General features: G+C 35.4%; 1 protein-coding gene across 27 annotated transcripts in view; it reads left to right on the top strand.

Annotated features, from left to right (window-relative positions):
- The window catches only part of LOC105317598 (tyrosine-protein kinase RYK), a 45,933-nt gene extending 28,077 nt beyond the window's left edge, over positions 1-17,856 (top strand). Inside the window, exons 4-16 of one of the 27 annotated variants that reach the window (XR_010708462.1) lie at positions 5,685-5,819; positions 6,238-6,381; positions 6,826-6,982; positions 9,888-9,982; positions 10,083-10,205; positions 10,935-11,033; positions 12,501-12,703; positions 13,260-13,369; positions 14,060-14,219; positions 14,525-14,661; positions 14,883-16,510; positions 16,623-16,702; positions 16,735-17,856. Coding sequence is in view for 1 of the 27 variants with exons in the window: in XM_034471937.2 (XP_034327828.2) it covers positions 5,685-5,819; positions 6,238-6,381; positions 6,826-6,982; positions 9,888-9,982; positions 10,083-10,205; positions 10,935-11,033; positions 12,501-12,703; positions 13,260-13,369; positions 14,060-14,219; positions 14,525-14,661; positions 14,883-14,994 (1,475 nt within the window). In the remaining 26 variants the exon portion in view is untranslated. Of the gene's footprint in view, positions 1-5,684; positions 5,820-6,237; positions 6,382-6,825; positions 6,983-9,887; positions 9,983-10,082; positions 10,206-10,934; positions 11,034-12,500; positions 12,704-13,259; positions 13,370-14,059; positions 14,220-14,524; positions 14,662-14,882 lie in introns of all 27 variants that reach the window. The other 26 variants (XR_010708465.1, XR_010708461.1, XR_010708464.1 and 23 more) reach the window with 26 other exon arrangements.
- The last annotated feature ends 298 nt before the right edge of the window (positions 17,857-18,154 follow it).

The following is an 18,154-nucleotide window of genomic DNA, read 5'->3' as shown; positions in this document are numbered from 1 at the left end:
AAATCTCACTTGCAAAGTGCTCAACTTTCTCTCAAGTAAACATCTCAATAATGGTAAATTGTTAAAACTCTAATAAGTTAACGTCTCAAGCTGTAGCATCTTTTATATGCTAGTAAAATGCTATTTCTCTCCCAAGTATATATTGCTTGGAATAGTGGGGCACATTTTTTTTACAAGGATGATTCAAAGTGAATATTGTTACCAGCAGAGATGATGATGTTATTTTTTGTTTATCACATATTGAATTTAAACTACCTAGCTTACAAACTAGTTTCTTTGAATCAGTGTTTGTCTTGATTCATATTGTAATCTTGATTCCTCTAAGCATTCACACAACAACAAGACCATGACAACTACAATATTTCAGCACACTTAGGCTAGATCCTCTCTAGAGCACTTTTAGATGGGTTTGTTTTTTGCCCTCACAAGTTCTGCTAACATCTGCCTGGACACCAATGTAGGTATCATTAGTTAATTGTGCGCATCCATTCAGCAACAAAAAAGAGGCCCCACGTTTGTGTATCTCAGAAGGATGGCGTATCAAGTGGTACAAATTGGCCATGCTTGGGGTAGTACAGGTGACTGATGGCGTGCCTCATTGAGTGGCACTGTATTCCATCTTTTCAATGATAAACTCACTTATAATCAGGATTTCATCACATCAAAGACAGTATCATTCTGTAAGAACATCAAATAACAATTGGAGAAAATTATACATAAATAGGCCAAGAGTAGGCTACAAGATATCTAGATATGTGCCATTATGTATGTATAGAGAGATTGACTTTGGCTTCATCTGTGAATTTTTCTTTTTGTTCTATTGGTGCTCCATTGTGTAGTCTTTGTTTTTGATAAATAATAAATCTTTTGAAATTTTAATTACTATAATACTACCAGTAAGATACGACCAGTATGCGATGGCTTACTTCCAGGATGAGGTAGCACATGGTTTCTGGGTAAACTTTATTGTTTGACAACCTCTGTCAGAACAAATGGAAGACATGCCTGTATTGATAAGCCAGTGTTTGGTGGCAGATTTATGACTGTTGTATGGCTCTCTTTACACTTGTTCCATGTATTGGATGTTCTGGTCCATCAGTGAGATAAATCACCCATGTTCTGTGAGGGGATGGGGGTGTCTGAGACCTTCATCTTGGACCAGCTGTATGAACGTGAAGGTCACTTTAGTACAATGGTCAGGGAGCAATGCACCACACCTATTGATGTTGAGTGTCTTTGAGGGGAGCTAGAGAATCTAAACTTAAGACTATTTTAAAAATTGTAGTTTAAAGGCGCTTGGACTGTGTAACCCTTTATATTTGTGTTGGTTTGTTTGTCTGTGAGGGGAGGGGTGAGGGTGAATGGGCAGACACCATAACCTTTGACCAGCTGTATTAATGTGGTGGTCACATTAATGTGGTGGTCACAATATTACAGCTGTCAGAGAGCTAGGGACCACCTCTAATGATGTTAAAGTGGTTTGTATTTTGGGGGTGGGGGGATGCAAGTCTCTTCTAACCAGCTGTAAGAGTGTGACAATCAATATTGTACACTGGCCAGGGGGCTAGGGACAACCCTCTTTAGAGTGGTTAGTTTTGGGGCTTTGTATTTCAAGGGGAAAAAAATCCCACTATCTTACGATATTTAAAAAAAATGAATTGTTATAAGTCATGATATATCAAGTTCTTGCACCTATTTTCCATGATTATTGACAAAGATTATTTTAGCATTTCATTTTCAACATATCTATTGGTCTAGCTTAAAATAAAGTTAAAAGAAATTAGCTGACTGATTTAACTTTTTTGAAAATATAATAAGCATTGTTGTGTATTTTGAATACTTGTTCCAAAGCATAAACAATATATGCTTCTGGAAAATGGGGGGGGGGGGGGGGTGATTCTTATTATGAATTGCAAGTATATCAACACTGTTTACATCAGCATTACATTGATGAATGAATGCATTGTTACACCCCAAGTTACCAGCACTGTGGACCACCCCACAAGTTGTTGTGCTGGCCGGGGGTTTGTTTGTGTGTTGCTGTGAGAGATGATGAGTTGTGTGCCAGCCCCGATTCCTGTGTGAATCCGGTGCTCCGATGACTTACTGTAATTGATGGTGACGACAGACAAACTCCTGCATGTGTCTTAATGAATCAGTTTAATTTGATAAAATGGCACATTTGACAGAGCTTAATATCACACTTTGTTGGAGTGTTGAGATGGTTGTAAGCCATAGTGGAGCCCTTGCTAGATAATGAAATCAAAAACTGTGCACATTGCTGTGGAATTAACTTGATTTAAAAACACCTTTCCCCCTCATCCCAGAACGATATGTCTCTGTTTTCTCTCAGAAAGTGTTCCCTGCTCCAGGTCTCAATTTAATAAACATTTTTTAAACAAGACGGTCTGATATAAACCCATGAACTGTGAAGTTTTTGCATACATGGTATAATATTGTGATATTGCAGATGTTTGTTTTTTATGCATAAAACTTGATGGTTCTTTGATGATGTAAAATGGTTTATTTTGATACAGATAAGGAACTAGTTATGTTGAATCATAACTGTTGATTCAGAAAACAAAAGATGCACATGATTTAACAAAGTTTTGTTTTTGGATCTTTGAGAGCATCTGCAACTGTATTTCATAGAAACAATACACACTTTATTTAGACAATGATAGGGATGACCAACGATACACACTGTATTTAGACAGTGATAGGGATGACCAACGATACACACTGTATTAAGACAGTGATAGGGATGACCAACGATACAGGCTTTATTTAGACAGTGATAGGGTTGACCAACGATACACACTGTATTTAGACAGTGATAGGGATGACCAACGATACACACTTTATTAAGACAGTGATAGGGATGACCAACGATACACACTTTATTTAGACAGTGATAGGGATGACCAACGATACACACTTTATTAAGACAGTGATAGGGTTGACCAACGATACACGCTTTATTTAGACAGTGATAGGGATGACCAATGATACACACTTTATTTAGACAGTGATAGGGATAACCAACGATACACGCTTTATTTAGACAGTGATAGGAATGACCAACGATACACACTTTATTTAGACAGTGATAGGGATGACCAACGATACACACTGTATTTAGACAGTGATAGGAATGACCAACGATACACATTTTATTTAGACAGTGATAGGGATGACCAACGATACACATTTTATTTAGACAGTGATAGAGATGACCAATGATACACACTGTATTTAGACAGTGATAGGGATGACCAACGATACACACTGTATTTAGACAGTGATAGGGTTGACCAACAATACACACTGTATTTAGACAGTGATAGGGATGACCAACGATACACACTTTATTAAGACAGTGATAGGGATGACCAACGATACACACTGTATTTAGACAGTGATAGGGTTGACCAACAATACACACTGTATTTAGACAGTGATAGGGATGACCAACGATACACACTTTATTAAGACAGTGATAGGGATGACCAACGATACACACTGTATTTAGACAGTGATAGGGTTGACCAACAATACACACTGTATTTAGACAGTGATAGGGATGACCAACGATACACACTTTATTAAGACAGTGATAGGGATGACCAACGATACACACTGTATTTAGACAGTGATAGGGATGACCAACGATACACACTTTATTAAGACAGTGATAGGGATGACCAACGATACACACTGTATTTAGACAGTGATAGGGTTGACCAACAATACACACTGTATTTAGACAGTGATAGGGATGACCAACGATACACACTTTATTAAGACAGTGATAGGGTTGACCAACGATACACACTGTATTTAGACAGTGATAGGGATGACCAACGATACACACTTTATTAGACAGTAATAGAGATGACCAACGATTCACCTTTTATTTAGACAGTGATAGGAATGACCAATGATACACACTTTATTTAGACAGTGATAGGGATGACCAACGATACACACTGTATTTAGACAGTGATAGGGTTGACAATACACACTGTATTAAGACAGTGATAGGGATGACCAACGATACACACTGTATTTAGACAGTGATAGGGATGACCAACGATACACACTTTATTAAGACAGTGATAGAGATGACCAACGATACACACTTTATTAAGACAGTGATAGGGATGACCAACGATACACACTGTATATAGACAGTGATAGGGATGACCAACGATACACACTGTATTTAGACAGTGATAGGGTTGACAATACACACTGTATTAAGACAGTGATAGGGTTGACAATACACACTTTATTAAGACAGTGATAGGGATGACCAACGATACACACTTTATAAAGACAGTGATAGAGATGACCAACAATACACACTTTAAGACAGTGATAGGGATGACCAACGATACACACTTTATTAAGACAGTGATAGGGATGACCAATGATACACACTTTATTTAGACAGTGATAGGGATGACCAACGATACACACTGTATATAGACAGTGATAGGGATGACCAACAATACACACTGTATTTAGACAGTGATAGGGATGACCAACGATACACACTTTATAAAGACAGTGATAGAGATGACCAACAATACACCCTTTAAGACAGTGATAGGGATGACCAACGATACACACTTTATTAAGACAGTGATAGGGATGACCAACGATACACACTTTATTTAGACAGTGATAGGGATGACCAACGATACACACTTTAAGACAGTGATAGGGATGACCAACGATACACACTTTATTTAGACAGTGATAGGGATGACCAACAATACACACTGTATTTAGACAGTGATAGGGATGACCAACGATACACACTTTAAGACAGTGATAGGGATGACCAACGATACACACTTTATTAAGACAGTGATAGGGATGACCAACGATACACACTTTATTTAGACAGTGATAGGGATGACCAACGATACACACTTTAAGACAGTGATAGGGATGACCAACGATACACACTGTATTTAGACAGTGATAGGGATGACCAACGATACACACTTTATAAAGACAGTGATAGAGATGACCAACAATACACACTTTAAGACAGTGATAGGGATGACCAACGATACACACTTTATTAAGACAGTGATAGGGATGACCAACGATACACACTTTATTTAGACAGTGATAGGGATGACCAACGATACACACTTTAAGACAGTGATAGGGATGACCAACGATACACACTGTATTTAGACAGTGATAGGGATGACCAACGATACACACTTTATAAAGACAGTGATAGGGTTGACCAACAATACACACTTTAAGACAGTGATAGGGATGACCAACGATACACTTTGTATTTAGACAGTGATAGGGTTGACCAACGATACACACTTTAAGACAGTGATAGGGATGACCAACGATACACACTTTAAGACAGTGATAGGGATGACCAACGATACCCACTTTAAAACAGTGATAGGGATGACCAACGATACACACATTAAGACAGTGATAGGGATGACCAACGATACACACTTTAAGACAGTGATAGAGATGACCAACAATACACACTTTATTTAGACAGTGATAGGGATGACCAACGATACACACTTTAAGACAGTGATAGGGATGACCAACGATACACACTTTAAGACAGTGATAGGGATGATCAGTATGCAGTCAGTGTTGGTGCAATCAGTGTTTCTGTGTTTTTACAGTCTTCAGCATCACCTTCCCCTGTACAGGAAACATCTCGGCCGATGTAGAGGTGGTCATCCAGATGAACATCAGTATTTTCTCAGCTTCCAATATATCAGTCCTCAATTTCAAACGCAAGAAAACATGTCTTATGGGTAAGTTAAATAAAATAATCCATCCCCATGTCACTAAGAAACATTATATTTTTGAAATACCAGTAAATAAATTTTTAAAGATCTGAAATATTTATCATGCACTTTTTCTCTCACATGGCTGGATAATATGAAATACTATATACAGGGCAATTGTTTGCCCTCACTTTATTTTAGCCATTTCTGTTGTTTTTCACAGTGGACCCATTTTAAAATGGCACTATCAATTGAAAATTGTAAATTACTAGTACTGTCCTTTAATAAGCACAGCCAATTGAAAACAATTAATCAAGACAAAATATTAGACACTTGTGATTGGGTGAAAATTACGTTGTATGCAATTACACTGGTTATTTTGAAACAATTAAATGTGTTAATTTTTTTTAAAATTAATATATTATGTTGTTGATGTGATTGACAGACAGTAGATACCAGAAGACGCTGAGGAACAAGTTGTACTACAACAAGGTTCAGACGCAGCCCTCAAACCCCACCAACTCGATGAAAAACATCAACCGCCTCATCAACTCCATTAATCTGACCCAGAACCACATCACGATGGACGGTAAGTAGACTGAGGGTGGGATAGCTTGGGATAGTGCTCTTCGCCTGCCCCCACCCTGATCTGGTCAGCAAAGCTATACTGAAGGACACCACAGGTTTTATTTATAAACATTATTTACTTACTCTTCTAAAATATTCCAGGCTTTTCTATGGCCCTCATTAAATTCAAGTATACACTTCAAAGGATTAAAATAAGTTAATTCTAAGCTATGTCTTTAGTTGGAAAGTGAGACAGTCATTATCAATCTTAGCAAATAGGTTGGTAAAGTTTGGTCAAACCAACAATTCTTAATTTTCTTTACAAAATCAACACACCAGAGAAGCCTTTTAACATGAGTTGGATTTGTTTGTTGGTGTTTCTCCTGTATTTTCAAATATTGACAATATATTTTAGTAGTTCTAAACAGTATTGGTGCAGGCTTTGATGTCTGTCCTGTATTTTCAGATGCAACCACCACTGTTAAGATGTCTACCCGGATATTCTACATCACGGTCGGTTGTGCCTGTGCTGTCATCATCCTGATAGCGGTGGCCGTGGCCATCTACTACCTCAATACTCAGAAAGGGGCCAACAGGGGCTACTCAGAGAGAATCAAATACTAGTGAGTATTAACAGAGAGAGAGAGAGAGAGAGAGAGAGAGAGAGGGGGGGAAGGGTATTCCAAATTTATGAGATGAACCTTTAGAGGGTTTTCTTATTTCTGTTTTGTAACCCCAACTTCAAAAAATATAGAATTATCATGCTTACAGGTCTTGCAATGTAATTTTATTATGCCTTTTGTCGAAGTTCAAAATGGAAATTGTGTACAAAATATATAATTACAGTTTGCTTTTACACATCAGCAGTAACTAGTATTTTTTTTTTCACTACAATGTTTTGGAATCTTTCTTGTTGAAATTAAAGATTGAATGTGTTAAAAAAGACTTTTTCTGTCTTTTGGCATAATACTTATACCGGTACAAGTAATGACAAAGTATTCATATTGATACAACTAAGAAATTATAAGTGATTCTATACATTGTATTTGTTTTTATGCCAAAAGTCTATGGGAAACTAATTTCCCCCTGTCTGAACACATTGACCTGGTTACTATAAATAGATGAGCATGAACTAGAAAAAAACTAAATTACTTTTAGCTGAGAGATCACACAGGAGAATTGGCTGTATTAATCGTTTAATTAAGAGGAAATTAACTGAAATCTTGAAACAATCCTTTAATTCTTGGTTTGTAACTCCACTTAGTGCCCCGCATCAAAGTCTGAATCTTCCTGGCCCTACTAGGCCTGAAGTAGCTCTTCCTGCATCCTCATCAATAGACCTGGAGCAGCGGAGCCATTATTTGTATTGTTTGCTCTAAATAGTAAAAACAAAACATCCATTAAAGCATTAGTCACTGACATGACATTTTCATTTTGAATTTGAGTCGTTGTTAGACATGGTTAGTGTGTTAGAACAATATGGCTGTTATGATTACAGTAATCACTGCACTAAAACAAAACGCTCCAGAGCAAGTCTTAACGTGTCAGTGACTGGGGGGAAAATGGAGTGTTATGTAATAATAAAGATCCCGGTGTAGGAGATTGGAGACACACAGCCAACAAATAGCGTTGTCAATGTTTTCAATGATGTCCGCCGTGACAGTTATTTCCCCAACTAGTCAGATAAAGGCGGCTAATTAGGCTCCGCACATCGGCAGCTTGCAGAGCGGGTGATAGAATTATCAGCAACTGACAAAATGACATGGAATTGCATGTCACAGGAACATATTATGGATTACCACATTTCGAAACAGTAGATAAAATTAATGTTGAAGTTTAGCCACCCACCATAGTTTATTTACATCGGACTATGCACTATTTATCAAGTGCATTTACGCTGACATAAACACTTGTGAATTGATAGTCGCGCTAAGGGGAGGAAATATTGCACAACTCTCCTCAAGGACCCGATACGTTTCTCTTTGTACGTTAATGACTACTTAACAGATTACTTACCAGATAGGTGTTTTTTTGAGATTGAAATGTGCTCACATTCTATCCAGATCATAATTTAGATAGTCCCTACTAGACAAGAGATTGCTAACACAGAAAGCATTTCTCTTCAAACCTCTAGTGATGGTGTCAGCAAGCAGCTTATGTGGTGTACTTGAAAAAAACCTTGAATTATTTTGTAATGGGGAAATATTAATATTGAATAAAATGAGCATTAGCTTGTAGGCTCTTTGTAGTATTCTGCAAATACAAAGTTTATAAAAGCAAGCAAATTGAAATGGCTATTACACTAATGTTTCACTGGAAAAAATTGTCTGAAAGCCTTGACCATCAAAACAATAGTGCATTAGGCATATACTGTATAACAGTTTCACTGAAATATCCAGTAAATATAAAGGTTACACTGAAATATCCAGTATATATAAAGATTACACTGAAATATCTAGTATATATAACGGTTACACTGAAATATCCAGTATATATAACGGTTACACTGAAATATCCAGTATATATTTAACGGTTACACTGAAATATCCAGTATATATAACGGTTACACTGAAATATCCAGTATATATAACGGTTACACTGAAATATCCAGTATATATAACGGTTACACTGAAATATCCAGTATATATAAAGATTACACTGAAATATCCAGTATATATAATGATTACACTGAAATATCCAGTATATATAACGGTTACACTGAAATATCCAGTATATATAACGGTTACACTGAAATATCCAGTATATATAACGACCGGCGCACCGTTACACTGAAATATCCAGTAAATATAAAGGTTACACTGAAATATCCAGTATATATAACGGTTACACTGAAATATCCAGTATATATAACAGTTACACTGAAATATCCAGTATATATAACGGTTACACTGAAATATCCAGTATATATAACGGTTACACTGAAATATCCAGAATATACAAAGGTTACATTGAAATATCCAGTATATATAACAGTTACAGTAAATATTCTGATCAGGCACATTCAGTAGATAATAGTTAACAGGCACATTCAGTTTCAAATAGTTACACTAAATATTCCCATCAGGCACATTCAATATATAATAGATACACTAACTATTCTCACAGGCACATTCAGTATATAATAGTTACTTTTAAAGACTATGCATTATGCATATACTGTATTTAACAGTTACACTATATTCTGACTAGGCACATTAAATATATAACAGTTACAGTTAATATTCTCATCGGAAACATTCAGTATATAATAGTTACACTAAATATTCTCATCAGGCACATTCAGTTTATAGCAGTTTCACTCAATATTCTCATCAAACATATACTGCATGTAAAAGTCTTTAGTATGAAGAAAAATTATAGGTATTGGCCATGACTTATGTGTATTGTTTGTGTAATCGGTATTATGGTACACTAATTTTATTGACTATAATACAATGACATTTTTTTTACTGTACACTGATTTTGTTGACTATAATACACTGATTTTTATACTATTCTGTTTGCCAGTGACAGCACCAGCTCCCAGCAGCTGACCAAACAACAGAGTCAGACCTTTCTGCGATCTGAGACTCCAGTAGACAACAGTTACAAAGGATCCAGCGGTACGACTTGTACAATTCTCTTAAAATTTGATAAAATAGTGTATCAGGTGTGATTTAATGTAGAACAATAGGTATATAGTATGTATACTTATACTTACAGTGAGGAACTACTCCTGTGGGCCATCCCCTATTCCCGAATGTTTCCCCCCGGACCCGCGGGAAATACTTCAGGAGATGGCCATAGATCACTGTAGGATAGCCCTGGGAGAATTACAGATGGAGGGTAAGCAACAGCTTTCTTCTTTTGATCAATGGAGGAGTAAGATGTTAACATTAGTGTGTCAGTACAGTAAAACACGGTTATAACGAACACGGAAGGGATTTCCATTCCCCGTTACTTTGTGAACTGTTGTAAACTTGAGGTATTTAACGAGTTATGCTTGTAATGAAGTAAAATCTCCCTGGCTTTCATTATAGGCGTGTTTCACTGTATAGATTGTAGACAATTAAAAAGCTCTGTATAAAGCTTATATACTGTAGATTGGCAAATAATCACAATGGTTTTAATTTCATTATATTCGCAATTTAATATTTTCCCGTGAAATTAAACCCATCGTGAATAGTATCATTAGTTTTTATTAACGTTTCAATGCTTATATTCTGACCATTTGATTTTTAAGCAGCGTGAAATTAAAACCATCGCAATTGGTACTTTAATAGAAATTGTAAAATTTTAACTTTGTGGAATTAAAACGACTTACAGTAAATTTTTTTTAGATTATAGTGTATTTTGTTTTTAAAAAAAATTGACTTTTGATAGTACAAATTATTGAACATAAAATGGGAAATTTGATAATTTAAAAAAAAAATTAAGCAATTGAATCTTTATATGAAAATTACTCTTAAACTTTGATAAATGATAGTTTTAGCTAAAATTTTAAAGTTCCATCAGCTATATGGCTGTTTCACTTCTAGATTTAAAAAACTTTTCAATTTGATTTGTTATTTGTAGGAACCTTTGGGAGGATATACCAGGGGACTCTACTGAGTGAGCATGAGAGTGAGACAGAGTTAGGGGCTGACCAGGGCATCACTGTCAAAACCGTCTCAGGTAGGGGCTTCACATCTTCACTCATCGTCTGTCAGAACTTGTTAACTTGTACAGATAGGAACAATTTGTTTGAATGAGCAGATCCTTTACATGTCATTATTTATGTAGCTAACAATTATGTTATTATACATGTAACTGACCAATCATGTGTAATGATATATACAGTTGACCAATCATGTTATTGTTTATGTAAAAGACAATAGATATATTTTCATACGTGTACATGACCAATCACATGTTATTATACCGTATATCAGGTTTTTTCTGTGTCATTTTTTTCCCGCGAATTAGAACCTTTACTAGTATATAAAATTTACAAATATTCATTATTTCAAAGTCAAAGTGATAAATATTTTATGTACGATTATTTTAACCTGTTAAGTAAATGACAGTAACATCTAAATTTTAACTCTTAATTTTAATGGAAAATTCAGACAATGAAACAATTTGCACCAATTTCTGAAATGTGAAATGATTACTGATAACTATTTTCAGAGATACAACAATGATAGATCAGTAGATCATGTAGCGTTTCATATACTGTAAACGTACTACATTTGTCTGTGTATTCTACCGTAAATCTCCGACAAGGATTTTCGGAGACAGCCGAGCGTCGAGTTGAACGAGACCATATTGAACTCTGGCGTAGGAATACATATGACTACAAAAAATATTGAAATTGTTCGTACCATTTAATATCTGACTATTTACAAGGTATTTTCATATCTAAAGCATTGTTTCATTGAAAAACAATGCTTTAGCATACATTACATCGAATTTATTAATTATTTTCAAGAACTAAGTCTTGTCAGCAGCAATGATCGATTTGTGCTGAGGTCCAAACACTGTTTCACTTTCGGTTTGTCTGAGTAACTGCATAGGAGAGTTGATTAAAATCAACTCCCAAAAAAAGAATTTGACCCAAATTGTGACCATGCCCCTTTAATTAGCTTGTCAATTGATTATCAAATAAATAATGATGCTAACTATCTGTTAGCTGAACACAGTTTACGGTACATTTATTTACCTATTTGTTTTATAAGCAGATAGATAACTCTATAACAAGACCAAAACTTTGTATTAAATTTAAGCTGAAACTGTCGCAAACAAAGCTGAAATTGGTTACACATGGAAAAAACCTAATATACTGGTATGTAACTGACCAATCACATCTTATTATATACTGGTATGTACCGGTAACTGACCAATCACATTTTATTATATACTGGTATGTAACTGACCAATCACATTTTATTATATACTGGTATGTAACTGACCAATCACATTTTATTATACACTGGTATGTAACTGACCAATCACATTTTATTATACACTGGTATGTATCTGACCAATCACATTTTATTATATACTGGTATGTAACTGACCAATCACTTGTTAATACCGGTATATACATAACTGACCAATCACATAATGTATCTAACTGACCAATCACCTGCCTCATTACAGAGCAGACAAGGCCGGACCAGGTGCACCTGTTCCTGACGGAGAGCTGTATGATGCTGGGACTCATCCACCAGAACATTTACCCTGTCATCGGCGCCTGCATCAACTCCACCCTGCCTCCCTTTGTCATCTACCCACACTCCTCCGAGGGAAACCTCAAAAAGTTCCTCCTCAAATGCAGGGTCTCAGAGACTGGCTCACATTACGTAAGTTTGAACTTGAGTTTCACACAAGTCCACTTAAGTATTAGAGGAAGGCTCATATATAATTTTAAATTGAAATTTATAGAAGCTTTGATTTAGTAAATCAACATAGATGGGCTCACATAATGTAAGATTAAACTCAAGTTTCACACAAGTCAGTATTTGTAACTTTATCAATTCAAATTTCACACAAGTCAACTTAATATCACACAACCGCTGTTTGTGAAAGTTACATTATGCCAGAAAATGAGTGTGTTTGGTCTCAGGCACAATTGCATTGGACCAAAGGCTGCCACTTGGAGTAATTTTGTTGCCTTATTGAAAAGGGGAGTAACTCAAGTTTTCAATTTTATTATTAAAAAAAAGGACATTGAGTTATTCCCCTATGCAAAACTGCAATGTAATTTAAAAATAAAATACCTGCCTACTTGATTATATTCTGATATTTTTGGGCTGAGACCCCACCCCCACCCTCCTCCCCAAAGTTGTTTTTTTTTCCTTTTGACCAAATGCTGAATTGCTTTTATTTGATTCTCTTGTTTGTTTTGTTTCATTGCAGTCATTATCTACACAACAGCTGGTTTATCTGGCCATACAGATTGTAAAAGCTGTCCAGTTCCTTCACAGAAAGAAGATACTTCATAAAGACATAGCCACCAGGAACTGTGTGTAAGTCTCCCATGATATTATAATCAACATAAGTCAACAATCAAAACATCAAGTCATTCCTAGTAAACATGACAAAGTCTCTCATGTCATTATAATCAACATAAGTTAAATATCAAGTCATTCCTCGTAAACATGACAAACAAAAAAATATTTCTTTGTGAAAAATCCACACTACTGATTCATTCACACAAGTAATTCTTTCTTTTTGAAAAAAATCAGGTCACTTTTTTCATTCTTTGATATCAAGTCACAGTATTAAGTCTTACCTAGTGAACAAATCAGAATACTTTTTCAGTTCTTGTGAACAACACCATTAAATCTTTCCAAGTGAACAAGTCACACTACCTATAGCCATAACATGTGAACAATTAAAAAATCTAAGTTGTTCTCTGTGAACAAGTCACAAACCGTACTTGAAAATTTTGGTGAACAAGTCAAACCATTGAGTAATTTCTTCTTAACAAGTCAATAATGAAATTATTCCCAACTGCAGACTTTATTTTTAATTTTTAAGTGCAAGAAATGTTTTTATGGTATGTGTACTTGGTAAAATAGTTTGTTGAGAATTCACATTACAAGAAAAAGTGTGATAGAAAATAGATTTGATTAAAGACTTTCAGATGAACAACTTGATTGATGAAATACTAATTAAAGTAGTTACTACAATTGTTTGACTCTCATTTTTTGTAGCATAGACAATGACTTGCTGTTGAAGCTGACAGACAACTCTCTGTCTCGGGACCTATTCCCCGCAGACTACCACTGTTTAGGGGACAATGAGAATCGACCGGTCAAGTGGCTGGCCCTGGAGGCACTGGTGGAAAGACGATTCTCCCTGGCCAGTGACGCGGTAAGGGTGCTCAGAATGAACCTTTAGAAGGCTCCCTGAGATCTTTGAACAAATGCTCACTCTCAACAGCTTGTAGACAGGGCATTCTGAGTTCTATAGATCCACACTATTTGTCTTCAATAATTCTCTGCATCTAAAAACATGCACACCTTGTACAATTTGTCCTTTCTTTTTTGACTCAAAAGAAGAGTGCAATTCTTTTTAAAAATTTACTCCCAAAATTACACAGTGGATGAAGTCAATGAAAAAGTGACATGTTCTCTTATCTTATATAGTTATAAGAAATTAAGCCATTATAATTCCAGTGGTCATTCGGTGTTACCCTTTGGGAATTGATGTCACTAGCCCAGCAGCCCTACTCAGAGGTAGATTGCTTTGAAATGGCAGCATATTTACGGGAGGGATACAGGATAGCACACCCAATCAACTGCCCTGATGAACTGTACGTAACCAATCAGCATTCAGATTTTTTATTTCAATCCAGCTGTGTTAATAGATGGCAAAGGGTTATTAGAAACAACGATCTGGAAAGAAATTTTCAAGGACTTGCTTGCTTGATTCTTCCAAATGATTTTTTAAACTATTCTCTAAGACTGTTAGCAGAGAATGGCTCATCAGATATGCATAAGATTTGATAAGAAGGAACTTTTTTGCTCTTTGCAGGTACAGTATGATGTCTGGTTGTTGGTCCAAAAATCCAGATGAGAGACCAAAGTTTTCACAACTCCTAGTGTACCTACAGAACTTTTATGAAGCCCTGGGTCAATACATCTGACCGCAGTGTTTACACCCAATCCAAAGAAACAGCAGTGTGTCCATAGGAATAACTCTCTAATTCCTTGAATCTGTTTAAGTATTCCTCAGTTGATTGATTAGATTTTTAACACACTTGATTTGAGAAGTATAGTTTGTCAATGGATTGTACTGTGGGCCAATGAGATTCGTTGATTTCTCGCTATAGACCAATCAACAATAAGTCGGTCAGGTTCATTCCTATGCGATTCAATCAAGGAGAATGAATGGTACTATGGACAAATTCTGAAGGCTGTATTAAAACTATCTAGCAGTATTTATATAAATAATCCAATCTAATGGAATTCTATGTAACTAAGATTGTCCAATCAAGCAGGTTCTAGTTGGACATGGCAGACTGACTAATTGTGCTGGCCAATCAGATGGTTGATTATAGATACAAACCAATCAAACAGATTGATGTTTAATATCCTTCAGTCAAGTGGTTTTATAATACGGGCCAATCGGGCAGGTTGCAATAAACAGAGATCTTTGTTCTCACAGAAAGCTCAACAAAGAGACATTTTTTAAGGGTTAAGCTTCTCCATAAGGGGAGACTACTCTATGCCAGTATCTTATGTCTGCAATAGCTTTATAATTCATGGTGTATTTACTCACAGATTATTTTGATGTTTTGTGATCATGGTGATATGCATATGTATATCATTTTTACAAAACAAAATCATTTGATGCTTTCTTTTTCATTGATGAAAAGTTTTTGAAATTCAGTGATTTGTTCAAGAGTTCTATTAATGTAAATGTAATGAAAGTTCTATATATTGACTACAGAAGAAGTTATATTTGTGACTGTGTGCTACTTAAAGAGATGTGGGAATGTTTATTATAGATGTATGTTAATGTATATATGTATGTCTGTATACAACTGAATCATGTGTAAAGTGCTAATTCTTCAACTTTTTAGTTTAACTTTGAAAGTTAAACGTGTATGGTTTTCCACTGTAACAATATGACTGTCCATAAAATCTATGTCATGTCATCCAATGTGCAAGGAGGCATAATGTAGCAGCACTGATGAATTGATACTGGTGCCAAAAAAGCAGTTATATCTGATCGTCAGCTCAAACTTGACTGTCATTTATTGATGTTTTATAAACTAAATGTACATATATATGTATGTATGCAAATCTTTATATTTTTTCCTTAAGGCAAAGCCTGTTATATTTATTTAGAAAAGTAATGAGTTGATTACAAATTACATTGCAAGCTTTATTTAGCACATGGTCTCACAAAGAGAAATGAAGGGGACACAACGTTGTATTTTGTTTCCGTCCGTTATATTTGTTTACTCGTTCCTGCTTGTTTAAGACTTTGTGTCATGCAAAATGTACAAGACAGCATGGATGATATCGTGGACAAAGAATAGTTTGTCATGTATTAGGTTATACAATGATACTGTCAGTAGAGTCAGAAATTTATTGTACACATTTTATGAGAATGTCTTTGGTTCAGGTACCCTTATACCTGCTTCAGTTCTACAGGTAATCAGTTCTACAGGTAGTCAGTTCTACAGGTAGTCTGTTCTACAGGTAGTCAGTTCTACAGGTAATCAGTTCTACAGGTAGTCTGTTCTACAGGTAGTCAGTTCTACAGGTAGTCAGTTCTACAGGTAATCAGTTCTACAGGTAGTCAGTTCTACAGGCAATCAGTTCTACAGGTAGTCAGTTCTACAGGTAATCAGTTTTATAGATAATCAGTTCTACAGGTAGTCTGTTCTACAGGTAGTCAGATAGGAGTCAAGTGAAGTCGTACCCAAAGCGACTCATACCCAAACATTTGTCCAATGATACTTGGGTTGTAAATGTAAAAGATAATCTGTTAAGGTAAGGCTTTGATATAATTACAATAATTAAGAAATTATGAGATAAATGATTGTAGAATTTTTGATATGTAATGTCATCTCCTACAAGTTTGCTAAAGAGGTCCCATTGATAGAAAATTTTTGTTTAATACATGCAATCTTTAAAAAAGCGATTATTTGGACTGACAAATTTATAAATACTTCTCACTCTTTGAAGGCAGGCATAATATTATAATTGAAGTCATTTTTTACTTGACAATTTGATTACAAATCTGTTTTGGTATGAGTTAGTTTGGTTACGAGTTGACTGTAATTCAGGTACAGCTTTCATAAGTTTGGTAACTAAATTGATTACCATAGCATCAAGAATTAAATGTTTAAAGTTTTATACCAAAAGTTGTTGATAGCAGGGTTTTTCTACAGTGCTTTTAAGAATATTTGCAAAAAGTGGGAAATATGATGGTAAGGTTTTCTTTAAATCTATTAACTGCTTCAGAAGTGTCTTTATTTAAAAAAAACCCCACCCTAACATAGCTGTACCAAGAGGGATGGTTGATATCACAACATAAGGGGTAGGGAGAAAATGACATGTACAAAAGTCAGATGGTAAAATTTCAAAGGAGGGAGGGAGATAATGACATGTATTGAAGACAGATAGTTGGGTAAAACTCCTTACGGGGTAGGGAGAAAATGACATGAACACTGGTGAATCAACATTTTCCTTCGAGTTTTGAAAAGGGGGGTGTTATAATTTGTATTGTGTCAAATGTGCCATTGTCTTCTAGATTTTGACAACTTTACTGATGCCAAACATTGTGTGGAGTTTAGTGTGGATGTCTATCATTATTGAATTGCTATGAGTGATTAATTTTATTGTATTATTTGTACACTGCAAAAACAGGGTGCGAGTAAGTTTGAAGAAATTTTCATATATATTTAATTATTACAAACCATTTATAACTAGAACAACCATTCGTCTGATTATATTTCATTTTCTTAAAAAATAAAAAACTTTATTTAAAAACATTGATGCTTTTGTTTTATTGTTACTTTGTTGTCATCAAAGGCCGAGCTCCTTGTCAATATTCAGTTAGCTTGCTTTGTTGTTGAGATTTCCTGATCAACTTTTGTGAGGAAGCTGTCTGTCTGTAAAACTTGTGTATTATTTTACTTCTTCGTGAATCAATCGAAAAATTTCAAGCAAACGTGACACCAAACATTTTTCTGTGAGGACTTTCAAGTTTTTAAGGGGTTTTTCAAAGTGAAGGGTCAGGCCCCATTCAAGGCAGCCACAATATGAATATACTGGTTATAAAGTGGACTG

This window comes from Magallana gigas, chromosome 8 (assembly GCF_963853765.1).
Source record: "Magallana gigas chromosome 8, xbMagGiga1.1, whole genome shotgun sequence".
Classification (NCBI taxonomy): Eukaryota; Metazoa; Mollusca; class Bivalvia; order Ostreida; family Ostreidae; genus Magallana; species Magallana gigas.
This window is presented reverse-complemented; position numbering and strand designations above follow the sequence as displayed.